This window comes from Hippopotamus amphibius, chromosome 13 (genome assembly GCF_030028045.1).
Source record: "Hippopotamus amphibius kiboko isolate mHipAmp2 chromosome 13, mHipAmp2.hap2, whole genome shotgun sequence".
In the NCBI taxonomy this organism is placed as follows: domain Eukaryota; kingdom Metazoa; phylum Chordata; class Mammalia; order Artiodactyla; family Hippopotamidae; genus Hippopotamus; species Hippopotamus amphibius.
The window spans coordinates 32,136,395-32,164,177 of record NC_080198.1 but is presented as its reverse complement, the minus strand read 5'-3'; the positions used below and the strand labels follow the sequence as shown (position 1 = coordinate 32,164,177).

General features: G+C 39.6%; 1 protein-coding gene across 1 annotated transcript in view; it reads right to left on the bottom strand.

Annotated features, from left to right (window-relative positions):
* Positions 1-27,783, bottom strand: part of ERC2 (ELKS/RAB6-interacting/CAST family member 2) — a 913,064-nt gene that overhangs the window by 761,401 nt on the left and 123,880 nt on the right. The window contains exons 2-3 of the mRNA XM_057705261.1: positions 19,006-19,029; positions 17,950-18,366 (exon numbers count right to left, since the gene is read on the bottom strand). Of these exons, the coding sequence (XP_057561244.1) occupies positions 17,950-18,366; positions 19,006-19,029 (441 nt within the window). The remainder of the gene's footprint in view (positions 1-17,949; positions 18,367-19,005; positions 19,030-27,783) is intronic.

Below are 27,783 nucleotides of genomic sequence, written 5' to 3'. Positions count from 1 at the left end.
CTGTGCAAGAAGTAGCATATTTGTGTCTGTAAAGCGACAAAGCAAGGAGCCAGCATGCAAAGATAACCACAGCCTAGAAAAGAGGGAATAGGGAATATATTTTCCAAAAAGGTTTCGTGTCCTCTGGAGAATCCTATGTCACAGCCCCCACTCAGCACAAACATCCTCAAGTCTCCACTAAACTCCCATGATCACTCTATCTGTAACAGATGCTCAAAAAGCATCCTGAGAATACCTACTGAAGTTAGCACCTGGCAGGTTTTTAAGGTGTCTCTAATTTCCAGTGTGGAATTGGCAAGGATCTAGTCATTATGCAACATTCTTTTAAAGCAACTAATACTTGAGTCCTTAAAAATCATCTAACCCTTGAAACACATCATGAAAGTATTGCAAAAAAAACTGTTGGCAGGAACACTGCTGAGTATCATGAAGGTATGGTGGAATACCCACACTAAGTGGGTATTATTTCTACTGTCTAAGGCCCTCTTCCTTGCTGTATGGACCCTGCCAGAATGACAAAGATCTCCACTATCCTTTTTTTTTAAATAAATTTATTTATTTATTTATTTATTGGCTGCATTGGGTCTTCGTTGCTGCACACGGGCTTTCTCTAGTTGCGGTGAGCAGGGGCTACTCTTCATTGTGGTGTTCGGGCTCCTCATTGCAGTGGCTTCTCTTGTTCAGAGCACAGGCTCTAGGTGCGTGGGCTTCAGCAGTTGCAGCACATGGGCTCAATAGTTGTGGCTCACGGGCTCTAGAGCACAGGCTCAATAGTTGTAGCACACAGGCTTAGTTGCTCCGTGGCATGTGGAATCTTCCTGGAGCAGGGATCGAACCCGTGTCCCCTGCACTGGCAGGCGGATTCTATTTTTTTTTTTTTAATTTATTACTTTTTGAGGGGTACACCAAGTTCAATCATGTTTTTTTTTGTTTTTTTTTTTTTCCAGGAAGAAGAATTTTAATAATCTCAATAGTGATAACATCTCACTGAGGTTTTCTTTTCTTTTTTTTTTTTTTTTAATTTTTTTGGGGGTACACCAGGTTCAATCATCTGTTTTTATACACATATTCCCGTATTCCCTCCCTCCCTCGACTCCCCCCCACCCTTCCCATCCCAGTCCTCTAAGGCATCTTCCATCCTCGAGTTGGACTCCCTTTGTTATACAACAACTTCCCACTGGCAATCTATTTTACAGTTGGTAGTACATATATGTCTGTGCTATTCTCTCACTTCGTCTCAGCTTCCCCTTCACCCCCTGCCCCCCTAAACCTCGAGTTCTCCAGTCCATTCTCTGCATCTGCGTCCCTGTTCTTGTCTTGTCACTGAGTTCATCAGTACCATTTTTAGATTCCGTATATGTGAGTTAGCATACAATATTTGTCTTTCTCTTTCTGACTTACTTCACTCTGTATGACAGACTCTAGGTCTATCCACCTCATTACATAGAGCTCCATCTCATCCCTTTTTATAGCTGAGTAATATTCCATTGTATATATATGCCACATCTCCTTTGTCCATTCATTTGTTGATGGGCATTTAGGTTGTTTCCATGTCCTGGCTATTGTAAATAGTGCTGCAATAAACATTATGGTACATGTTTCTTTTTGGATTCTGGTTTTCTTTGGGTATATGCCCAGGAGTGGGATTACTGGATCATATGGTAGTTCTATTTGTAGTTTTTGAAGGAACCTCCAAATTGCTTTCCATAGTGGCTGTACCAGCTTACATTCCCACCAACAGTGCAGGAGAGTTCCCTTTTCTCCACACCCTCTCCAACATTTGTTGTTTCCAGATTTTGTGATGATGGCCATTCTGATCGGTGTGAGGTGATACCTCATTGTGGCTTTGACTTGCATTTCTCTAATGATTAGTGATGTTGAGCATCTTTTCATATGTGTGTTGGCCATCTGTATGTCTTCTTTGGAGAAATGTCTATTTAGGTCTTCCGCACATTTGTGGATTGGGTTATTTGCTTTTTTGGTATTAAGCTGCATGAGTTGCTTGTATATTTTGGAGGTTAATCCTTTGTCCGTTGTTTCGTAGGCAATTATTTTTTCCCATTCTGAGGGTTGCCTTCTAGTCTTGTTTATGGTTTCTTTCACTGTGCAAAAGCTTCTAAGTTTCATGAGGTCCCATTTGTTTATTCTTGATTTTATTTCCATGATTCTAGGAGGTGGGTCGAAAAGGATCTTGCTTTGATGGATGTCATAGAGTGTTCTGCCTATGTTTTCCTCTAGGAGTTTGATAGTGTCTGGCCTTACATGTAGGTCTTTAATCCATCTGGAGTTTATTTTTGTGTATGGTGTTAGGAAGTGTTCTAATTTCATTCTTTTACAGGTTGCTGTCCAATTTTCCCAGCACCACTTATTGAAGAGACTGTCTTTTTTCCATTGTATATTCGTGCCTCCTTTGTCAAAGATAAGGTGCCCGTATGTGTTTGGGTTTACTTCTGAGTTCTCTATTCTATTCCATTGGTCTTCCTTTCTATTTTTGTGCCAGTACCATACTGTCTTGATCACTGTGGCCTTGTAGTATAGTTTGAAGTCAGGAAGCCTGATTCCTCCAACTCCATTTTTCCTTCTCAAGATTGCTTTGGCTATTCAGGGTCTTTTGCGTTTCCATACAAATCATAAGATTTCTTGTTCTAGTTCTGTGAAAAATGCCATTGGTAATTTGATAGGGATTGCATTGAATCTGTAAATTGCTTTGGGTAGTAGAATCATTTTCACTATGTTGATTCTTCCAATCCAGGAACATGGTATATCCTTCTATCTGTTTGTGTCGTCTTTGATTTCTTTCATCAGTGTCTTAAAGTTTTCTGCATACAGATCTTTTGCCTCCTTAGGCAGGTTTATTCCTAGGTATTTTATTCTTTTTGTTGCAATGGTGAATGGGAGAGTTTCCTTAATTTCTCTTTCTGCTCTTCTGTTGTTAGTGTATAGGAATGCAAGAGATTTCTGTGCATTAATTTTGTATCCTGCTACTTTACTAAACTCATCAATGAGTGCTAGCAGTTTTCTGGTAGAGTCTTTAGGGTTTTCTACATATAATATCATGTCATCTGCAAAGAGTGACTGGCAGGCAGATTCTTAACCACTGCAACACCTAGGAAGTCCTCCACTGTCCTTTAAGAGAAAATCACCTTGCAATACATTTCTATTCAGATGGGCAAGGAAAAAGCAATGCTTTAAAGAAGATTATCTGTCTAAGCCAGGAATAATTTCCAGCACACTAAAAAGTGTACATAGTGGCAAGGTTCAAGTGATTAAATTGAAAGGATTTCTTTTTAGCAACTATTTGGAGGAATACATTTAAGTCTGGCCAAGAAATATAAAAAAGAAGGTGGCACTAATAAACCCAAAAGAAGTTAAGGTTGGAGTGGCAGCTAATCTCCATTGATAGGTTTCTGAGTGGGGGATGTGCTGGGTGTTGATCAGCATCTCCTCTGCACGTGACCACTGGTCCCCACATGCAGCTCTTCAACAGCGCAGGGACTGGGCCATGAATCTGTGGAATTGTCTGTGAGAAGAAAACTCCCCTCTGTTAATACGTTTTAAAAACATGCACTAACTAATTCATGCTGGCAGTCCAAATCCTCCCATCAAACTTCATTAGGTGATCAGGCTGAATTCAAAGATACATGCAGGATAAAGAGAAAAACTCAAGTCTAGAGAAAACTGGGGGAAGGGAGAAGGATGGTGAACAAAATGCTGCAGTCTGAACTTAAAGTTTTAGAGTCAAGGAAAGAGGGTAAATCTATAGGACCTGGTTAAGTGGGTCAAAAAATAAAGGTTTCAGTTGCATAAAAAGCCAAATTTGAGTTCAGATTTTTAGTGTGATATGCATAAATACTTACTGCTATCTTAATATTTGCCTTTACTTGAGATTTACTGGGACTCTGCCTGAGGCAAGATTTTTTTAATAGTAATAATAAAAATGCTAAATAGTACTTAGAGCAAAGCATGTGTGGTCATGATGTTTTAAAGAGGAGAAAGAAAAGGTAATTCTGAACATCTGTACTACATTTCCACATGATAAAACCACCACACTCCAAAATTGTTCTGAAGTTAGGCAGAGTTGGGGTGGCAGGGGGAAGGGGAATAGTGGTTCATATAGAGAAATGTTTATTTAAAAAACAGGAAGGGAGAATCAAAGGCCATTTGGGGGAAAGCAAGGACAACAACATTTATTGTAAAATGAAATTGTCAATTAATAGTGAGAGTCCAGTAGCCAAAAAGTGAGGTCATAACACTAATGTAAACTATGGGCTTTTGTTAATACTGATGTATAAATATTGAGTCATTATAACAAATGTACCATGCCAATGCAATACTTTAGAAATAGGGGAAACTGGGGATGGGGAGGGTGTGTATGGGAACTCTTTGTACTTCCACTCAATTTTTCTATAAACCTAAAAATGCTCTAAAAAAAATAATAAAGTCTGTTAATCAAAAAACAAAAAAGTGAGGTCATGTGTCTTCTTGGATCCATTATTATTACCTCCTGAGAATGAAATGTCTCTTATTTTCACAAAATCCCAACCTTCCCATGTGGTATCTCAGATCAAAACACCACTCCTAACCCCGCCTCCTTTAGATTTCTTTGCTACCTTTCCTGAGAGGGAAGGAAGAAGGGAGGGAGAAGTCAGAAAAGCTTCTCTCTCTCCCCCCGCTTACACATACACACACACAAATACGCACATCGCGCTTCTGTTTTTTTCAGGCTTAAACCTCCACCTCCCCTCAGCACATCTGCTTCCTAGTTCTATCCCCTGCAGTCACTCTTTGGGTCAAGAAGTATCATGATCTGGGTTGCCCTTCCTCAGCAAAACAAAGCTTCAAGCAGGTGGGACTGGGAAGTACTGTATTTGCCATGTCCACAGGCCAACCACCAGAAGGATGTGTCAATCATTCTATACCAGAGTTCACAACCTGAGTGATTTTGGTCCCCGGAGGATATTTTGCAATGTCTGGGGATGTTTTTAATTGTCACAACTCGGGGAAGGGCAAAGGTACTACTTGTATCTAGTGGGTGGAGGCCCAGAATACTGTTAAATATCCTGCAATGCACAGGACAGTGCCCACAACAAAGAATTATCCCAACCCCATGTCAATAGTGCTAAGATTGAGAAACCCTGGCCTAACCCAACAAAGCAAAATTCCATTAATAGGCAGGGTCTTCCCCCAACACTAAAAATGTTTAAATGACTGTCAACCCAACTCACACAACCACACATCACCAAAAGAGATCTGACTGCCCTGGGGGCTGAAGGAAGGACAGACGGTGGTAAGAGGATTTCTCAGTTGTCATTCTGACCAGGTCCTAGCTTTACCTAAATAAGAATACTTCCCATAGGAAGACCTAGCAATTCTATGGCACACCAATAATAACAATAAGTAAATGCTTTTTAACACAACTTGTATACGCATGAGCACTTTCTTTTTCATGCTAGTTCCTTCAAAGCATCCATAGATTTTTAAAGCACTAATTGCATAAGCCTAAAAAGGATCAATAAACAATATTTTTAAAAACATAGGAGATTGGTTCAAGATGGCAGAGTAGAAGGACGTGCGCTCACTCCCTCCTGCAAGAGCACCAGAATCACAACTAACTGCTGAGCAATCAACAGGAAGACTCTGGAACTCACCAAAAAAGTTACCCCACATCCAAAGACAAAGGAGAAGCTGCAATGAGATGGTAGGAGGGGTGCAATCGCGATAAAATCAAATCCTATAACCGCTGGGTGGGTGACTCACAAACTGGAGAACACATACCACAGACGTCTACCCACTGGAGTGAGGGTTCTGAGCCCCATGTCAGGCTTCCCAACCTGGGAGTCCAGCAATGGGAGGAGGAATCCCCAGAGATTCAGACTTTGAAGACCAGCAAGATTTGACTGAAGGACTTCCACAGGACTGGGAGAAACAGAGACTCCACTTTTGGAGGGGACACACAAAGTAGTGTGTACACCAGGACCCAGGGGGAAGCAGCAGCAACTTCATAGGTGACTGAACCAGACCCACCTGCTAGTATTGGAGGGTCTCCTGCAGCGGCAGGGGATGGCTGTGGTCACTGCAGGGACAAGGACACTGGTAGCAGAAATTCTGGGAAGTAATCATTGTCATGAGCCCCCCCAGAGTCCACCATTAGCCCCACCAAAGCGCCTATAAGCTCCAGTGCTGAGCTGCCTCAGGCCAAACAACCAACAGGGAGGGAACTCAGCCCCATCCATCAGCAGACAAGTGGATTAAAGTTTTACTGAGCTCTGCCCACCACAGCAACACCCAGCTCTACCCACCACCAGTCCCTCCTATCAGGAAGTGTGCACAAGTCTCTTAGATAGCCTCACCCACCACAAGGCAGACAGCAGTAGCAAGAAGAACTACAATCCTGCAGCATGTGGAACAAAAACCACAGTCACAGAAAGATATAGAAAATGAAAAGGCAGAAGACTTTGTATCAGATGAAGGAACAAGATAAAACCCCAGAAAAACAACTAAATGAAGTGGAGATAAGCAACCTTCCAGAAAAAGAATTCAGAATAATGATAGTGAAGATGATCCAGGTCCCAGGAGAAGAGAGAGAGAAAGGACCTGAGAAAATATTGGAAGAGATTATAGTCAAAAACTTTCCTAACATGGGAAAGGAAACAGCCATCCAAGTCCAGGAAGTGCAGACAGTCCCAGGCAGGATAAACCCAAGGAGAAATATGCCAAGACACATAGTAATCAAATTAGCAAAAATTAAAGACAAAGAAAAATTATTAGAAGCAACAAGGAAAAAACAACAAATAACATACAAAGGAACTCCCATATGATTAACAGATGATTTCTCAGCATAAACTCTGCAAGCCAGAAGGAAGTGGCAGCATATATTTAGAGGGATGAAAAGGAAGAACCTACAACCGAGAACACTCTACCCAGCAAGGATCTCATTCAGATTCGAGGGAGAAATCAAAAGCTTTACAGACAAGCAACAGCTAAGAGAATTCAGCACTACCAAACCAGCCCTACAACAAATGCTAAAGGCACTTCTCTAAGTGGGAAACACAAGAGAAGAAAAGGATCTACAAAAAAGAAACCCAAAACAATTAAGAAAATGGTAATAGGAACATACGTATTGATTATTACCTTGAATGTAAAAGGATTAAATGCTCCAACCAAAATGGCTGAATGGATACAAAAACAAGATCCATATATATGCTATCTACAAGAGACCCACTTCAGACCTAGGGACACATACAGACTGAAAGTGAGGGGATGGAAAAAAGGTATTCCATGCAAATGGAAATCAAAAGAAAGCTGGAGTAGCAATACTCATATCAGATAAAATAGACTTTAAAGAATGTTGCAAGAGACAAGAAAGGACACTACATAATGATCAAGGGATCAATCCAAGAAGAAGATATAACAATTATAAATATATATGCACCCAATATAGGAGCACCTCAATACATAAGGCAAATGCTAATAACTATAAAAGAGGAAATCAACAGTAAACACAATAATAGTAGGGGACTTTAACACCCCACTTACACCAATGGACAGATCATCCACACAGAAAATTAATAAGGAAACACAAGCTTTAAATGACCCAATAGACCATATAGATTTAATTGATATTTATAGGACATTTCATCCAAAAACAGCAGATTACACTTTCTTCTCAAGTGCACATGGAACATTCTCCAGGCTAGATCACATCTTGGGTCACAAATCAAGCCTCGGTAAATTTAAGAAAATTGAAATCATACCAAACATCTTTTCCAACCACAATGCTATGAGATTAGAAATCAATTATGGGAAAAAAAAAAAGTAAAAAACACAAACACATGGAGGCTAAACAATACACTACTAAGTAACCAAGAAATCACTGAAGAAATCAAAGAAGAAATTAAAAAATACTTAGAGACAAATGACAATGAAAACACAACAATCCAAAACCTGTGGGATGCAGCAAAAGCAGTTCTAAGAGGGAAGTTTATAGCAATACAATCCTACCTCAAGAAACAAGAAAAATCCCAAATAAACAATCTAACCTTACACCTAAAGAGACTAAAGAAAGAAGAGCAAACAAAACCCAAAGTTAGCAGACGGAAAGAAATCACAAAGATCAGAGCAGAAATAAATGAAATAAAAACAAAGAAAACAATAGCAAAGATCAATAAAACTAAAAGCTGGTTCTTTGAGAAGATAAACAAAATTGATAAACCTTTAGCCAGACTGATCAAGAAAAAGAGGGAGAGGACTCAAATCAATAAAATTAGAAATGAAACAGAAGTTATGACACTGCTGATTAAAGGGATGGTGCATATATGGCACAAATTATGAACTAAATAAATATTAACTATACTTAAAAAAAAAAAAAAACCACCATAAAAGGACTAGTAGGAAGCCTGTGCTTTAATTAGGTCAGGAATTCCTAATTCTATTGGAGCTTTAATGGCAATCTCCATTTCTCTGGTACTTTCTAGGGTAGTGAATACTTCACACAGACTCCTTTTTTAATCCACACAGGTTACCTTCCTAACACCCACCACTCCTGAAAAAGCTACAGACTTTTGTGATAACTGACAATACCCAATGTGCTGTAATTCTGGAGATTAAAGTCACCAGTCTAATAACTATAAAAGAAAAATGTGCAGAAATGATGAAAGAAAATTGTCTCCCCATTTAAAAAAAAACTCTAAAGTTATACATAAAAGTAATATGATTTTTATACTCTACATATAATTAATTGCACATATGTTGGTGTGGTTTTTTTACCAAATATCTTGATTCAAAATCTATTTACCTGTCATCAAAATTAGGAATCTCCATATTTTTTCTTAAAGGGTCAAGTAGTTAATATTTCAGACTTTGAGGGCCACAGGCAAAATAGAGGATATTACACGGGTACTTACATAATCATTTCAAATGTAACCATTCAAAAAGGTAAAAACCACTCTTGGCTCCCAGGTCATAAAAAAACAGGTGGTGGCCCACATTTGTCCCATAGGCTATGTAGTTTGCCAATTCTTGATCTAAGTGAGTAGTGACTCTTCATAATTTTTACTCTAAAATCTCATTTATCTTTCTTTTTCCTTTTTCTACAAACTACTCATATATAATTATATTTTTCCTTTAGTAAGGAGAGTTTATTTCATTCTTTACAACTGCTATAACTATAAGCCACTCAAGGTAATCAACCAGCAACCATTCTCATTGCCTTATTTAACACTCTACCTGAAACATTTAAGGCATCCTTCAACCTATATGCCAAACTGGAAACACAAAGCTATCCCTTTCAACCAAGCCAGGTGGGTAGGAAAGCTGATTTCACTTTACCAAGTTTTAGCCAATTAGAAGAGCAATGAAACGGAGCACTTATTAGGAGGTTATAAATATAATTTTCATATCTCACATTTGATAAAGAAAGAAACCCACAATACCCAACAAAAACTAGACAAAAGTCAGTTTGAGGAGGCTAAGTGTTTCTTTTCAGCAATGAGGTAATGATGAAGTAAAAAAGTTGAAAAAGAAGGCTAACTGAACAGACGAAATGGGGACGGTCTGACTCTAAGCACCTCCCATTTTTCCTTATTCTCTGCTATAAAAATTCACCTATTTCCTAAGGAATTCATGGAGCACCTACATGTACAGTTCCATGCTTCACATTTTAAGCAAGTACCTTCATTTTCGTGAGCCACACGTGGACCAAGCAGGCCTAGCCCTGGTGCTGCCTTCTATGTGGCACTGTTTAACCTTCCAATGCTCAGTGACCTCATGGATTGACAGTCCCCAATTCAACAGGCCCTGATAAGACACGGCAAGGAAAAAAAAAAAAAGCCTTTTGCATTTTTTCCTTTGTTTCCTTTTTTTTGCACTTAACAGAGAAAATATCTCTGAGCAAGAAGTCAGAAGACCAGAATTCTAGTCTTTGGTCTGTTCAGAGATTTCAGGTTGAAATTCCGGGCAGTATCAACGAGTGGTTAGGGACAGATGTCTGGAACTAGCAGGCCCAATTTTGAATTTTAGATCCATCATTACTTGCTCTGAGAACCTGGACCAGACCCTCTGGGCCTCAGCCTCCTCATCTGAGAGGCAGGAAACCACCACCTACGTTCGAGCATTGTTGGGAGGATTAATGGCACTCCGCAAAAAGTGATTAGCTCGTGAGTACACGGTAAATGTCACCTGTCATCACTGCTTAATCTCTCTGAGCCTCAGTTTCCTCACAGGGTTGCAAGGAGCATCAGAGGAAATCATTAAAATGGAATGTGTTCTATAAACTACAAAGCCTTCTCCACATCTAAGGAATTAGCTAATATTCCCATCCAAGACATGCAGGACCCTGTTACAGCTGAGCAACTTTCCATTGCTGCAGCTTGTGAAACACACTCAAGTATCTGCTGTACTGGCGTTTGGAGTACTTTCTTACTACTGAGGTTTTATTTGTGGTGCACTGTTTCATCAAATGATGACAATGATAAATTAGGCCAGCTGCCAAAAGAATACTTTTCAAAAAGTAGTCACACCCAAGGTAGAGCAGGAGGACAGGGCAATGAGGACAGTCATAAGAGTCTCTCCCAGCAAAACCTCCTGATTTCTCCCTGCTCCTTGGCACCTCCCCATATGCTCTCTACTCTGCCACTTTCTCTTCTCAGCAGGTTGCAATATGCCTTGTGCCTAACGGCTCCCTGGGGCTCCACCAGTCTCTGTTACTGTAAAAAGCAACCAATTACACTCATTAAAATCAATATGGGGTAAAACCTCGACCATTTCAAATTAGCATGCAGTGTTCAAACTTTAAAGAATGTATGTAAATTGAAAGATAAAGCAAATGCTGGTAAACAGAAATGAATACATTCCCTATGTCATCAGAAATGTGAGGGTAAAAGTTATGAAACCCTGCTTTTGGATGTGTTGTTAGCAGGGTCCAGAAAGAGTGCTTTTCTGCAAAGATTCTTCACTGGGATCTATCCTGCATTAAATGTTTGGAGAAAATGGAACTCAGTGAGAACAAAGGAAATCTGTATCAAGTAGGCATCGGTCAATGAAAAGTCCATGTAGCTCCATCTTAAAAGACATCATATTCAAAATTAAGTGCTTATTCAGAAAAGAAGCATGAAGAAGTATTCAGTTCCTAGGGTCTCATCCTAAATAATAGAGTAAGTGACAAGGCAGCCTTCAGAACAATCGTACAAACTGAGAGCTTAGAAGTCACATAATGAAGTATGTGTGAAAACAACTACAACAAAACATGACCAATAGTCAGAAATGCCTTGTGCATCTGGACAGAACTTCACAGTCATTTCCTCAGCCATATTCTTAACCTTGGTTGAACAGCTCCACTAGGATTTCACCAAACTCCACACATTCAGTTTTTCCTCAACCCCAGATCCTCCTACTGAGGAATCTCTCCTGCCCTCTGTCCCACAACCTGCCTACACCAGGGCCCACAGTGGTTGTCTGCTCCTCACAGCTCCTAGCACTCAGTAACCAAGTTGTCAAAGTCCTGCCTGCAGGTGGGGATGACCTTGCCCTTCAACTTCTTGGCCACCACCCAGAGTCAGATTCTTAGTCACCTGAACAACGAGGATATCCTTCTGACTCATCTCTTCGCCTTCAGTCTCTTTCTATCTAATCTACCTATTTTTAGCACCTAACAATCATTTCTGATCATGCCATTCTCCAGGGCAAATTCCTTCAAAGGCTGCCAAAAGCCTACCAAGTAAAGACCAACCGACTGTGTCACATGCTCAGAGCCTTCAGTGACCTGATCTCAAACCACCAGTTCAGCTTTATTTCCTTTCCCTCCTGATAGGTAGAGGTTCAGCTGCTCCAAGCTCACTAAACCCCAAACCCACCACAGTTCCCACATCTAACACTTGGCTCAGCTATCTCTTCTCCAACCATCCTTCTCCACCACACCTGTGTGTTGAAATTCTTCCTGCCTTTGAAGACCAGCTCTATCATGGATGAAGCCAGTTGTCAGCTCTCCTACCTCTAAGCTGCACAGCATTTAAGTGCCATTTGAGGTTCTCTCAGTGCACCACCCCAAGAAGAAGTAGTGTGAGGTGTTAACAAGTGTAGACTCTGAAGCCAGACTTCCCAGGTTCTGATCTTGACTCCAGCACTTGATCTGTGATGAGGTACAATTACTTACCTCTTTGTGCCTCAGTTTCCTTACCTGTATAATGGGGACAATGACAACAGTTTTCACTTAGTACAGCACCTGACACAGAATAAGCCTCAATAAATGTGAGCTGTTTCCCTTATTGCCCACCTGAATCCCTGAACAAGACCACAAACTTGCCATGGATTCTCCCACAACACCTTTGCATATGGATGTTCAACATGTGCCCAACGATGTGCAACACATTTTGAAAAAAATAAAACTTCCAGTCAAGGTTACCCTCAAAGCTACTGCTCCATTCCAAACACAGAGCAATGAGAGAAAACAAAAGCATATGGTGCTTGTACAATCATTATAAACTTGTCCAATACTGACAAAATAAACCACAGAACAACTCTCAAGGTATTTTTAAAATATTTTTTCACTCTTTCAGATATTTATTGAGTATTTTGCAGGCAATATTTGAAGCCTGGGAATATTAACGGAATGTACTGATTATGTTAAAACTTGCTTTATTAAAATAGGGAGCAGTTGTTAGGTTCTATTTTATATATATATATGGAAAACTCTTGCAAAAAAAAAGGATATAAAATGTTATGTTTATGTGGTCACTTGTGTTTGGGAATATTTTCTGTGATAAGCTTTCCTGGTAGAAATAGAATGTATAATCTGTATAGTCAGAATTAGAAATGCCTGCAACAGCAAAATCATGGCTCAGCCAGCTGAACTGGAGACAAGTGTAAAGGGAACGAGGCCATTTGGTGTTGGGGAGCGGGGGGACTAGGGTGGAGATTGATTATATAGGGGAAGTTTGAACTGTCAGTAAAAGGCTTATGATCTCAAGAACTTCTAGGTCATAGACTTTGCCTTGGTGGATTTCCTTTGGCCTAGGGACAACTTCGATAAATAAATGAGGAGACCAAGAATTCATGGTACCTAGCCCTCCGCCTCCCTGGCTGACAACAGTGTGGAGGGAAGCCCAGGCCCAGTATCCTGGGGGCTTTACTTGTCCTGGGTTAGTAGCAATTGTGGCTCCCAATGACTTAAGTGTTCTTCTGCCCTTGCTTTCAAAGAAAGGCAACCTGCCCAAGGGTATTAGCATAGGAGATCAACAAGCATGGCAGCAGAACATATATCCTCTCCCTTCAAATATCTTACAACAGTGCAACGAATCCAAAGATTCCTGACTCTCTTCTAAGGATCAGCCAAGAAAACCTTACGGAGAGTGAATATAGGAGGATCCTAGTATATAAACCTGCTTTTTCTTTAATGAGATCTGTAGTACCTAGGGTACTTGATTACTAAAACCTTTATAAGGAACAATATGTTCTCTGCAGAAAAGGCTAGGGAACAAGGTAAACTATTACCACATCAAACAATGTCTTATCAAATCAACCTGTATCTAAAAGCATCAGAGGACACTAGTGAGTAATGCTTGCATTTGAGCCAACACTTCAGCTCACATTAGCCTGTCAGTTGTAGTTCTTGGGCAATAGTTCTGGTCTTCCAAATAAGTTGAGATCATAATCTTTTTGTTGTTGTTTCCTGCCAGGCAAAGAAGTGGTTTCACCCTCAGCCTTTTCCAGACCACCGAAAGACAAGACGCTAAAGCAACCTGACCCTCCCCATGTGCAACTCCTGCCAATTCTAAATCTCCTCAAACAATAGGCTAAACAAGGCCAGTATATGAGGTCCAACACCTCTGCCTCAGAATGAATCATAAAACCACTAACACTCCATTCCCCAACATTACACCATTCAGCCCCAACTGGGTTGAGTCGTGCAAAATGAAAAAGGAATCGGGAACACACTGAACTTAAAACCTCAAGTACATTTTAAATCCTGTTTTAGATTAATTTAAATTAACAGAGGTCAGGTGACTTCTTTATTCAAGCTGGGTTATTCTTACTGGTTTAATGCCAAAAGCAGTCAGCCACATTTTTCCACTAAAAAATTAAAATAAAATAAAATAAAAAAATAAAATAAAAAATAAAATAAAATAAAATAAAAAATACCCTGTCAGAAGAACAAACATTCTAAAACTCAGTAGAGAATATGGAAACAGCTTACAATAAACTTTGCCTCCTAGAGTAACTAATGGAGGAAATTACCCAGTTATTTGGCCATGGGAAACAACTATTTGTGTACTATTACATATTTTGTAGGTCACAAATTAGAAGCACAATTTTTGTTTTCTAGCATAGCATTTTTCTAAGTGTTTTTACGAAGAACATCAATGCAACAAGAGAAGAGCAAATCAAGTAAGTTTGAGAGGCTCTGCCTTCCCCAGTCCTCTTCTTGGAAATGACTGGTGCATATTTGCATATTAGAGAGTCTGAGAGTCCTGCAGTAAGCTCTACAGAATTCAACATTTTCCCAAGTTCATTTAGCCCTGCAGCCCTTTTTGTCTCATGACACACAACAATATCGTACAAAACGGCTGCTCTGTGGAGCACACTTTGGGAAAGATTCTCCTAGAACAGGAATATAAGAAATGCTTTAAGAGCGGAGACTGTGGAAGCAGCCTAATTCAAATACCAGCTTGTTAGCTGTGGGACACTGGACAAGATTTTTGATGTCACTTGTCCCTCAGTTTCCCCAGACAACATGGGCAAAATAATAGCACCTACCTCCTAGGCATGGGCCTTTCCATCTGATTAGAACAGTTTTTTGAGAGCGTTACAAGGCTCTCTTCCTTTTTGTCATTCAAGTTCACAATGTCACCCCCTCCAAAAAGTCCTCCATGACTATCCAGTATGAAGTTGACCCCACCCAGGTCACTAGTACTTCATCTTCTTCTTTTCCTCATAATACTTCTCTGTTTAACTATTACACTACTATCTGTTTCACCACAGTAAAATATAAGCACCATGAAGTCAAATTTTATCAGTTATCATTACTCTATCCCCAAACAGATCCCCAATAAGTATTCACAGAATGGATGGGTGGATGGATAAATGAATGAACGAATGAAGTGGTTGTGACAATTAAATGTGAATCAATGTAAAGCACTCTTCATAGTGCCCGAAATATAAAACACCTATCCAGATGCTCTTATGAAAGCATTTGATGAACCATGAGTGGCTAATGGATTCACAGTCATAATTCTTACACTATTTTTAACTTGTCTGTTCCTACTGTATCATGGGTAAACATTTCATGGCACTTATTCAGAGATGTGTTGGTAAATGGGCTTTCAGGGATGGGGCGAAGAGGGCAGTAGACCCTAAGAGTAGAATTTGCTGATTTCCACAGTGTAAATACTCCCACCATGACCAATTTCAAGCTACCAAAATTCCTGTAAATGTAACAAATGGCTCTCAAAAAATAGTACATTCTTTTTCTTGGGAAGGGTCCTCTCAGACCTCCAAATCTTGTTTGTTGAGTTCAAGTTTAAAATGAGATTTGTTTTTATAGACACCTTTTTCACATTCTCCCATCTTGATAAGCCAAGATAATGGCTATCCACTGACTTTGGTCGGGTGCTCAAGGAAATTAGTTGGATGTGTTGGGCTGTATTTTCTGTACCATTCTCTGTGCACTCTTTGACGTTTAAGGCTCTAAACGTGACGTATATTCATGCCAGACCATTTTGAAGACCAACTAACCTCATAAAACACAAACTGAATCGTGTTTAGATTCATTTAAATGGAGATATCCCAAAATTGAATCAAGGCACCATCTATTAAGTGCTACCACTGAGCAGAATCTATTAAGAGAAGACTGACTACCTGACCCCAAGATCCCAACATGGAGTGAGGGCCAATGCTGCAGATGGAGGTTTCTCTGGTGTCATAGCCTTATTATACATGCAACATGATCCCCTGGCACTCAAAATAAAGCAGCAGCTTTTTTAAACTACAGCAATCTACCAACCACGGTTTTGAAATAACCAAAATTTCAAAATCCACAGATACTCTACATGCAATGATAACATGCCAGTAATCATTGCTTCTCTTCTGTAAACTAAATGGGAAATCTATGGAGTAAGACTGGAAGAGATTAGTTTCTGCTCCACTGTATTAGCTATCTATCACTGTGTAACAAATTAACCCAAAATTCAGCAGCTTAAAACAACACACATTTATTATCTCACAGTTTCTATGAAGCAGGGATCTGGGCACAGCTCAGCGAGGCCTCTGCTTCACCATCTCTCAGAAAGTTGCAATCAAGTTGTCAGCCTAGGAACCGTCATCTCATTTTAAGATTCAGCTGGGGAAAGATCCACTCCCAAGCTTACTAAGTGATTGTTGGCAGTTTTCAGTTCTTTGTGGCTATTCAAGAAAGGGTCCCAGTTCCTCACTGGGTGTCAGCTCGAAGTTACCCTCAGTTCCTTACCACATGGGACTCTGCCACATAGCAGCTTGCATCATCAAAGCATGCAAGTTGAGAAGGTAACAGAGTGTACTAACAAGATGGAAGGAACAATCTTATGTAACCTAATCATGGAAGTGACATTGGCATCCCATTACCTTTGTCAGTCTGTTGTTTAGGAGCAAGTCACTAGGTTCAGCTTAAACTCAAAAGCAGGGATTACATAAGGATGCGAATTCCAAAAGGTAGGGGTCATTGGGGCCATCTTAGAAGTCTTCCTGCCACAATCACACTCTTGGAATATGGATGGGAAGACCAGGCCCAACAAAATATATCTTTAAGTATCTCAATGTGAAACCAGGCCATTTGATTTCCCAAACATGCAGCTAAAATCTCATGAAAACAAAACAAAGGAGAATAAGCATGGAGAATATGAAGTTGAAGACACAAAAGTCTACTCAAATGTTGTAAGCAAATACAATCTGTGTCAGAGAAAACTTCTGGGAGCACCTGTATTACCAAGTTCCAACATGAAAGCCATGTTTTCTGAACAACCAAACAAATGACTCACTGGAAGGTCTGCCCATCCAAAAAGGTATATAATGCTAAGAAATCTAGTTTGGTCTAAAAGCCAATTTTATTTATGGCTGCAGAATATGTTGAAAATATTCTTAACATCATTTTATTGCTTCTTATTCTCTGTGAGATCTGTGTCTGCCACAGCATTTTGCCTACATAGTACTTTTGAGATTCACACCCACCATAGTAACAAAGAACTGCTGTAAAAAATTTCAGACCTTGGCTGTGACCCACATTCTTTCTAAGATCTATCCAACTACACATTCTCAGATATCTGAGCATCCCAACATTCAATGATGGTGGCAAGCCAGAGAGGTTGCCTCTGAGAAACTTCAAATGATTTAATTCACTAAGTGCAAAACATATTCTCAGAAAACCTGGAATACTATGTCCTACATGAATGTAAATGCAGGCAAAGATTATCTAAAGGTTAAAAATTGGTCTGCACATTTTTCCATTCTTTCCAGAAATATCCTTAGGCTTTACTTTCTGAAAATCCCGCCCCCAATTCAGCTATAAAAGTATTCACGTTCATTGTTTTGCTAATCAACTTATTCATTTTGCGCCTTTAAAAAGAGAATACCTAATAAACATCTAAAACTTAAACAGTACTGTATTTAAAACCCCCTGAAACAATGGCCATCTGTAGGAAAGCAACTGTAAACCACCTTAAAGTTGACATGTGCTGCATATACTTGGATTCTGAATATGTGTTGAATAATAATGGAACATACGTGTGGTGGGCAGAGGAAAAAAAGACTAATGCAAAATCCCAGTTTAAAGGTGATAAGCAGACAGGAAGGTTATAAAACAGATGACAACAGGAATTTTGTTAAGGCTGTAGATAACTTCCAACCTGTGATAGTAACCTGATAACACATTTAACATATTTTAACTTGTAAATTACGGCTTTAGGGAAATAAAGTGAATGTCCTTACCTCTCTAAGATGTATGTTTTCCTTCTCTTTCTGGTCTAAAATCACTTCCAAGTGGCTGACTTGAGACTCAGCCTCTGCCATCCGACGCGTCCGTTCACTGTCATCCTCAAGACTTTTGGATGGCAAACCTTTACTTTGCAACATCTCAAGAAGCTTTTTAATCGACTCGTCTCGGGCATTGAGGGTCTGTTTCTGTGTTTCGATTCTCAGCTCCATTTCCTCCAAGGTCTTCCTCAACAGGAACAGCTCCTTAGCCTGTCTGTCATGCTCGGCTTGGAGCCGCCGGAAGTTCTCCTCTGTCAGTTCAATGGTAAAGTGCTCTGCTCCTCTGTTGCCACTCTCTTGCTGCAGGAGGTGGTTGAGGTCCCTCTGGGTTCGCAGCTCATCCTGAAGGGCCTGGATTGTCAACTGAAGGTGCTATGATGAGAAAGACGGAGCAGGAGAAGAGAAAAAAAGGGAAAAAAGTCAATGGACATGCCAAATGCTATTTGCTGTTACTACACAATGAAGATGGAATGTTAATCATGAGGTCCAGAGGGCCAGCCGTGAAGTCCTCCAGGGTGACTTCAGAAGCATGGGACAGTACACGGAAAGGGAGAATTAATTCAATGATGCTTTCTGAATGTCTTAAGAGAAATGTACACATACACAGCAACTGTATATTAGTGTCAGTCACAAGGTAAATTATACATCTACAGAGCTTTAGTTTAGGAGTGGAAAGGGTTAGAGGGAAACTTTCACAAACACACCTTCTTTACACCCACAGTGCTCCAGACTCAGTATTCCTTGTTTCCTAAGGTGTTCTTTATTCTACTATCCATCATTTTCTGTCATAAGTGCATGTCCATTTAAAAATAAAAATAATAGCATCCACTACAAGTAGACACAAACGAGGACTTTATTTTTACAAATAAAGCTGTGAATAGGTTTAGTAAACAGGATTACTGCATCTGCAAGCAAAAGGGAACAAATGCAGACAGAGACAGACACACTAAAACACACAAGGAGGTGAGGCTGTGCAGAGCAAAACAAACGAGCTGCAAAGAGTGGACAAACCTTGGTTCTTCTGGCATCCAGTAACTGAACAGCATGGGAAATGAAAGAAAAATGAAGCAAAAATCAACACAAAGAAAAGTCCAGTGCAAGCAAAGGATATTTAACAGAAAGAACTTAACATAAAGTACCTTCACAAAGAAAAAAAGAAAAAAGAAAAACTGTTTCTAATTACAGCAAAGACCCATAAGCTACACACAATTTATAGCATTGATGCCTGTTAAACACGATTTTAAAAAAGAAAAAAAAATGAGGTTTATTCCACCTTTTGTTTTCCTAAATCTCACTGACTCAGGAACTCAACATCTTGGTTATATTACCAGGCAGGAAAGCACAATGCTCCAGAAGTATCCATATATCATTCCAGGTCACCATTTTAACCAAAATCAGAATGGAAAGTGCCAGAGAAACAAAAGAGTTACCAGTTGTGAGAAAAGAAACCCTTGCATTAAGACAGGTGGTGAATTCAGCAATACTTTCCCCACAGGGGCAATCCCCAGGCTGATAAGAACAGGCAGCCATAAGCTGAAGGCATTTTTGTCCTAGGAAGAAACTAAGGGGCTTCCAAAACATAGTTATTCATCCATTCACCAAACACATTCTCCTGGTGCAGCCCAGACACAATGCTAAGCATGGGAGTCAAGATGAACATAAGGCATAAGTTCTGCTTGAAGGGAAGTTACAGTATTTTAAGGCATGGATAATACCATGTCTAAGTTACATACATACTGGAGCAGTCCACATTGGGAAATCCTTCTGAATTCCCACAGTTGACATGCAGAGGGGTTGAGATTTTTCTGAGTGTGGCCTGTACCCAGAAACTAGCACCGAGTGATGCACTTAATAAACTCCTGTTGGTATCCACTTCAACTTTCCATTTAGGAACATCAGTGAGAAATTCCTAGAGCACAGGGAACAACTGCTGTCTTTCTCATTCATGTGCCACAGCGTCTCTCAGGGTACTATATGCAGAGTAAGCTGGTATGTATTTAATGATGGTGATTATGAATTTTTTAAAGTATAACTCACCCCTGTAAAGTAAAATTACTATAAAGTAAAATTAAAATTCAGTGCTTTTTAGTATATTTACAAAGTTGTATAACCATAAACACAAATTTTAAAACATTTTCATCATCCCCAAAAGAAACCCTGTACCCTTTAGAAGTCACCCCCCATCTTCCTCCCTATCCTCAGGTCCTAGTAACCACTAATTTACTTTCTGTCTCTAGGGATTTGCCTATTCTGGACATTCCACACCAATGGAACCATGCATCTTTCACTTAGCATGTTTTCAAGGTTCATCCATGTTATATAGCATGTATCAGTATTTCACTCATTTTATAGATGAATATTATTCCATTATAAGGACATACCACACTGTATTTATCCGTGCAGCAGTTGATTCATACACAGATATTCACAGTGCCATTATTCATAGTAGCCAAGAAGTGGAAACAACCTATATGTCAGTCGACTGATAAATGAGTAAATAAAATTTGGTATATGCACACAATGGAATATCATTTAGCCATAAAAGCAATTAAGGACTGATGCACGCTGCACTATGGATGAATCTTAAAAACAACATGCCATGTGAAAGGAGCCAGTTACAGAAGTCCACACCTGATCTGATTATACTGACAGGAGAATATCCAGAATAAAAGCAAACCCACTGACAGAAAATAAACTGGTGATTGTCAGTTGGGGCGGGTGGGGGGTGGGGGGAGGGGGGATGAAGGATGGCTGCTAAAGGGTATGATGTTTCTTTTGGGGGTGTGATGAAACTGTTCTGGAATTAGATAGTCATGTTGGCTGCACAACTTTGTGAATATACCAAAAACCAATGAATTTTACATGTTAGATGGGTGAATTGCATGGTACATAAATTATATCTCATTAACATTGTCACAAAGAACATGAGGTGGGATTATAAGGTAATGTGACCTTCCTCCACCAGCCCCCATCCCTAAACCACACCAAAACAAAGTCCACAGGAGTATCGACAGTCTTCAGCCCACTGATATGGCTGCTGCCAAGCCTCTTGGGAGCGTTCAACTGTCTTCAAGTCATTTAAACACTCTTGACAATGGCAGATCTTTGTCCTTTGAAAGTGGCTTGGATTTCTGAGATGATCCAAGTTTATTTGGAGACAAACATGATGAATCAGGATGATCAGACTGGAAATCATCTTTTCTGAGAGTGACCAAAAATAAGACTGGTTTTCTTATGTAGTTCATAAACTAGCCAGAAGGGAATTCCAAAAAATATCGCCAAAATGCTTTGAGCAAAGACAGCAACATTGGAAGATAACTCCGTTAAGGCAGCTGCCCCTCTAGATGGGCAAGTTGCCTACTGCCCTGATCCTCTGTTACCAAACATGTAAAATGGGACTAATCACAATGCCTACCTCACAGAGTTCCTATGAGGAATAACTAAGATAATGCATCAAGTGCCAGCTTTGAGAGTGAAGGGAGGGAGGAAGTTTGGTAGAAAGGAAGGAAGGAAGAGAAGTAGAAAAGAAGAATCAGAAGGAGAAAGGAATAGAAGGGGAAAAAAATCAGTCTATTTATCCATTCAATATGCATTTACCCAGTGTCTTCCTCATACGCATGAAATATCAAAAAAGAAAGGAAAAGAAGTGGTCCATGCTCCCAATCCATGGAGACAAGTAAACCAATAGTAGCAATATGACAGAAGTCATAGCCAGGTGGCTAGAAATGCAAAGAGGATGTAACCCAGGCTGGAGATATGTAAGAAAATACCCCAAACCAAGAGCTACCACTGAGCTATGTCTTGAAGAATAAATGAGAGTCAATCCTGTGAAGAATGATGGAAAGAGCAGAGAAAGTATAAAAGCCCAGAGGCAAAGACAGACTAGACCTATTAAGGAAGAGTAATAGCAAAAATCTGTATAGCGCCTACCACACTCCAGGCACAGCTCTAACAATTTTTTATCTTCAGAACCACCCAGTGAAATAGCCACTATTATGATCTTCATTTAATGAAGGAGAACATAAAGACACCAAGTGGTAAAGTAACCTGCACTGTTACCAAGCTAGGTAAGTGGCACAGCCAGGTGTTCATTCAGGAAGTCTGACCCCAACACCCCTGCAGGAACCACTATACCACCTGACCTCTGAATTGGTATTATGACAGTTATAGCAATTCTCAAAATTAAAAATTAGCCATCCTAACCAAGGTATTCCTCACTCAAGAGGTTGTCATGATGGATACTTCCAGGTTGCACATTAAGAAAATGTATTTGCCAGGTATAATCATTTTATTAGTCACTGAATAACTTCCACATGACCAAACACAATCTGATAATCAACCCAAAATTTAGCGTTCAAAAACTTCTCAAATCCACATGGCATTCAGTTTTCACTCTCTTTTAAGATATTTAAATTAAGCAGGAATCTCCTTGTTTCTAAGAAGGGATTCTTGAGCAAAATGAATGTACCTTATAGAACACTGATCATCTTTCTGCTTCAGAGGGTGGGGAAAGATTTTAAAACCATCTCTCCCTTTCTCTCCCCTTCGCTCTCTCTTCCTCCCCCTCCCTCCCTCTCCCTCCCCACTTCATTGTTTTACTTTTAAGAGAGTCAACTCAAACAAGTTTCAAAAAATACTTAACAGATATTCATCCCTATTTGAATACTTAACATAGACAATTTCAATTTTAAAATATAACTACTTTTAATAAATAACCCACTGAAAATAATATTCTCTCTGTCTCAGTTTCCTTATTTATAAAAGTGAGAGTGATAGTTCCTACCACATAAGGTTACTGTAAGGATTAAGCAAGTTAATACATATAAAGCTCTAGAAAGTACTAGGTAGACAGTAATCAGTTATATCACTCAGGATAGGCTAGGGTATGCTGCTGTGACAATAGCACAAAAACCTACATTCTGAAAGATGAAACCCACCTGACCTGCTGATGGCATGGAATCAGAATTCTTAGAGCTCACAGAGGCCTTAAAGATTAGCTTGTTAAGAATTGTGCTATGTTTATAGGAAAAACTACAAAACTTTATAGACAACCTCAATGAATGAAAAGATATATCATGTTCACCAATAGATGATATTGTAAAGATGCGTATGATATTGTAGAGATGTATGTTTAGACATACATAAGGACATAATCATTTCAGTGTTTCCCAACTGATAGTCAATGCAATCCCAATTAAAATTCTAAAAGATGTTAAAAAAAAAAAAAAAGATTAGCTTGTTAACTTCATTTTACAAGTAAGAGAAATCAGATCCACACAGGTTAAATGACAGGCCCAAGAGCACACAAACACATTGCTAAAGCCAGAATCTTGGTTTCTGGGATCCTGGACTCCATCCTGGTATGTATTCTAATAACCCTAAGAGTAGACCAAAAGGGGGTGGCTCTCCACTTTGACAACTTAGGAAATACCAGTGGTGTCTCTTATAGGGAGGATGAGAGAGAACCTAAATCATTTCACCTCTGTACCACCGACCCCATCCAATAGTTAAATACCATGGGACACCCAAAGGATAATTTACTGAGACCTCCTTTCTAAGCCCTTGCAATTACTAATAGCTACTGTGTAGCTATTAGAAGACAAGCTCTAAATAACTAAATAAATAAATACTATCTCTAAAAGATCAAGATACAATAGTACAAGTGAAAACTCTGGCAAAGCCAAAGCACCGCACTTTCTCTAAGGATAAAAAGATTAAAAAAAAAAAAAAACTTTCAGCTGAATCATCTCCCACTTCTCAACCATGAAAGCACATTTATTTTAAGGCAGCTGCTTAAATCTCACTGTATCAATAATCATGAGCATTCATTTCAGTTTGTTACCTACATCAGGTAACTACCAACCAGCAACTTGTAAGGATGTGTCCAAGAGCCATCTCTACGGAACCACCCAGTCATCACTGTGGTCTCAACTTTCCAAAGCCTCAACCACTCCTGTTGCTTCCATTCCACTACATATTAGGAGAGAGAAGCCCTTCCAATGTCCACCTGCATTGGAATGGAACATCACCAGGTGATCCAGCCTCATGCCTGGGTCCCAATCAAACTTCTATCAACTTGGCACTTACAGCACAGGTATAACAGGTGGCAAAACAGCTAATTCCCTTTAAGCACAAAAGTGAGTCTATGGTTGGATTAATATTCAGAAAGCTTTTTACTCCCCACCCTGATTGGGCGATCATTCTCCAGTTGTCCTCAAAGAATCAAAGCTAAAAAGGCAAACTCCCTTATTCACAGCTGACCACTGAGGACGCCACAGAAGAAAGCAAAGCAGCTGTGACAACAGGCATCCAGGGTTCTCTCTGCAGTCATTCTGTCAGGAGTAAAAACATCATATTTAACCTGATACCTGACCTTTAACCCAGTATTTTTTTAATCATCCCCCCCACTCCACACACACACACATACACAATTACATACATTGAACTCTGCCCTGGATAGTAAAGGCTACTCCCATCTCCAGTCCACAGAAGGAAAAAAGTTTAAAATCATTGGTCTGTCCATTAAACACAGGTAAACAGAATGGGAGCTAAAAAGATGAGTGTGTCCAATTGATTTCAAGTCTCAGACAATAAAAGGAGGTCATAAGGACTTCTGTTTCTGGTGTTATGGCAGGCTAATTTTCTGATAGGACCTCCTAGTACTCAACAGTCATATAAAGGCAAATGTATCTTTCAAAGCATTGCTGTGCTAACAAAAAAACAAGGGAAATCTCCAAGAGAGAGAGAAAGTGACCTCCTCAAGGGCAGGTTCTGGACCAAATTTGTATTATACCCCCAATTCCAGCACATAATAGGTACCCAATAAATAATGAGTAAAATATGGACAGGAAGATGAGAGGACCAGAAAGGAAATTGCTCACCTGATGGTCAACACAGGGGAACAAAGGAAGGGAGAACAGTTTCCATTTTACTTTGCTTTGCCGTAGTTAGGCTGGCAGTTGGGGGTGGGGGGAAGAGTTGTGGAGGGAGGGAATAGCGGGAAGAGTATCCTTGACCTCAGATTACTCTGTCCTGTTCTCTCCCCCAAAACTCAAAATTCCTCACGTCCACCAGCTCACTTGTCTGACAATACAGCTCCAAAGCTGCCAGAACTATGTCCACTTCACAAGAGAATAAATTGAGCTGGCTTAAGGGATTCTACGGCAATCACATTGTTAGCAAACACGGGCCAGGGTCTAAAATTGAGGATTCCTCCAGCCAATTTTAAAGTCTCCCCTGCTCTAAAAATACTATAGAACTTCATTTTACACAACTCTTATAGGTTTCCATAGTCACTTAATTTTGAAAAAAAGAGAACAATGAAAATATAAGAAACTAAGCCGTACTTGAGTTTATATGGAAAAGGGGGGAAATATACTTTGCTTCAGCCAACATTTAGAAGAGTGACTTCCAATAGCTACTGGAGTCAGAATCTAATCCAGATTTCAGAATGTCTAAAACACAAAAAAGGTAAATAGAATGAAAATATAATTATATATGTATGATGTTCATGGAACACACAATTATTTAAATAGGGACTAGCCAGATGTTTAGAATCTACTGTGTCTTATCCCTAAACATGGAAAATATGAGTTCCTGGCAGATTTGAAAAAATTTGTGACCTTAAGCTCTTTTCCACACTATGGGGAAAAAACAAAAAATGATAAAGTTTCGTACTATAAAGCAGTTTAGGGTTTCATTGCTATGAAAACTGTCTCTGAGCTTTATAAAAATATGAATTGGCTTATACCCAGAAGTCTTGAACTTTTTTTTAATAAATCCATACTCCTTCTCAAGCAAGGGCTTAACATAACTCTTTCAAAGAAAACAGAATCTCTTTGCAGACAACTTGGCCTGCTCTACTTCTCCTGTGACTTTATTTTCCTATTTATCATTTTCCAGTTTGCCTCTAATCAAATATTAAGGGCAGGTTCTCTGATCCCTTTTTCCATAATCCTGTGTGCAGGATGTACAGTGCTCTTTGCGGCTTCAAATCTTCCATGGGCTGTGTCATGTGTGTGAAAAGACAAACAGCAGGCATTGGCTAAAAACATGTGGCCCCAGTGTGCTGTGGAAGAGTTGCTCTGCTGAGAAAGGTATAAAAAAATAATATTTAGACATATAGTCTAGGCTTTCTTCTTTAGGGTAGAATAGGCACATAGCTAATCGAGAATACTGATAGGTGATTTTTTTTTTTAAGTACCAACGCACCAGTATGCTGGGATCCTCACACAGATGCACTGTCAGTGATAACAGCAAAACCCACTTTGGTTGATAGTATGTGACATTTTGCCAAAATTCATAATGCTAAGAACAGTATACATGTGAAAGCTCTTTTGGCAGTTGCTTTTGTAAGCAAGAAGGAGTTCTGGTTTTCATTACAGACCAATACTATAAGGTGGCACAGTGCTGGAATATTGTACTAAGCTGAGAGTTAAGGACTTAAGTTCTAATTCCAGCTTTGCTACTAACCAATTATATGATCTGGAGAAAATCACCAAACTTGTCTGGGCTTCCAAGAGCAGTGGTGATGAGCGGGGTTTTGAATCCTGTAGCTTTCTATGACAGCCTATGTCACCTTGGATAAATTAAAGTACTGTAAACGTCAAATTATTCATCCATAAACAGGAAATAATCATCATAACTAACTTATATGATTCACACAAAGAGAACATGAGATGCTCATCAAGTGAACAAGTTCCCATAAAGCATGAAGCACAGGGCCTGGCACATAATAAGTGCTCAATAAATGTTCACTGCTATCACTGCTGTTGAGACAGTGGTGGTGGCTAGAGGCCCAGAATTAAAATGTCTCCCCTTCCTCCTCCAATTTGGATAGGGAAAAGAAATGAATAAACATAAAATTTTGACCATCAAATACATGCAACAGTGGGAAATGAACTGCTAAGTAATTTGGCATCTTTTAAATAAGGGAAAACAGGAAACAGTTGTTTTAAGACCAACTCAAAGATGGATAGAATTGATTTCCCATTAACTTGTCTGTAAATAACTCTTTAAGCAGCTCTAGGGAATACCAACCATTTCTGTTTTGAAGGGCAGGGTTCTTTCCCTACTATTATCCAGTAATATATAAGCAACAAAATGACAGTGGCATCCCCTGATGTTGACACTGCTCAACCTGTTACAGGTGAAAAAAAAAAAAGTTTAAGAAATATTGATATTTTTAAAATGTGTTTAGAGAAGCAACCCCAAACATGCAATCACAAAAATGATGGTTAAAATTGGAACTTTTCCAATTATTAACAGTCACAGCCACAGGCAGTTAGCGGATAATTCTTTCACTTTAATTGCTTAGCAAATCTTTAGCGTAAATGACATTTTAAAATCTTTACCGCAATTTCCTTCCCTGTCACCTCCTCTTCACCCCCAACACGTTCATTTAACAAAACTGCTTACCATGTGAGTATTTCTAAGAAAAGTAAGAGGACCTAAATTAGTATGATGGCAAATAGCTGGGTAGCAGACTGAACTAATTTTTCCCTACTCTGACCACATAGTTTGCTCAAACTCTAGTCCTTGCTATTCAAGTTTTCTTAAGGAGAGACTCTAAGTAGTCTCCTGCTTCTCTCTGCTTCTTGGGTCACTCCACCCCTGGGAAGGGGGGATAACTGACCTCCATGATACTGAGAATGTGACCCTTGGACCAGCAACATCAGCATCACCTGGGATCTTGTAAGAAGGGTGGAATCTCAGGTCTCACTCAGACCTGCAGGATCAGAATCTGCATTTTTAACATGACTACCAGGTAATCTGTAGGCACATAAAGGT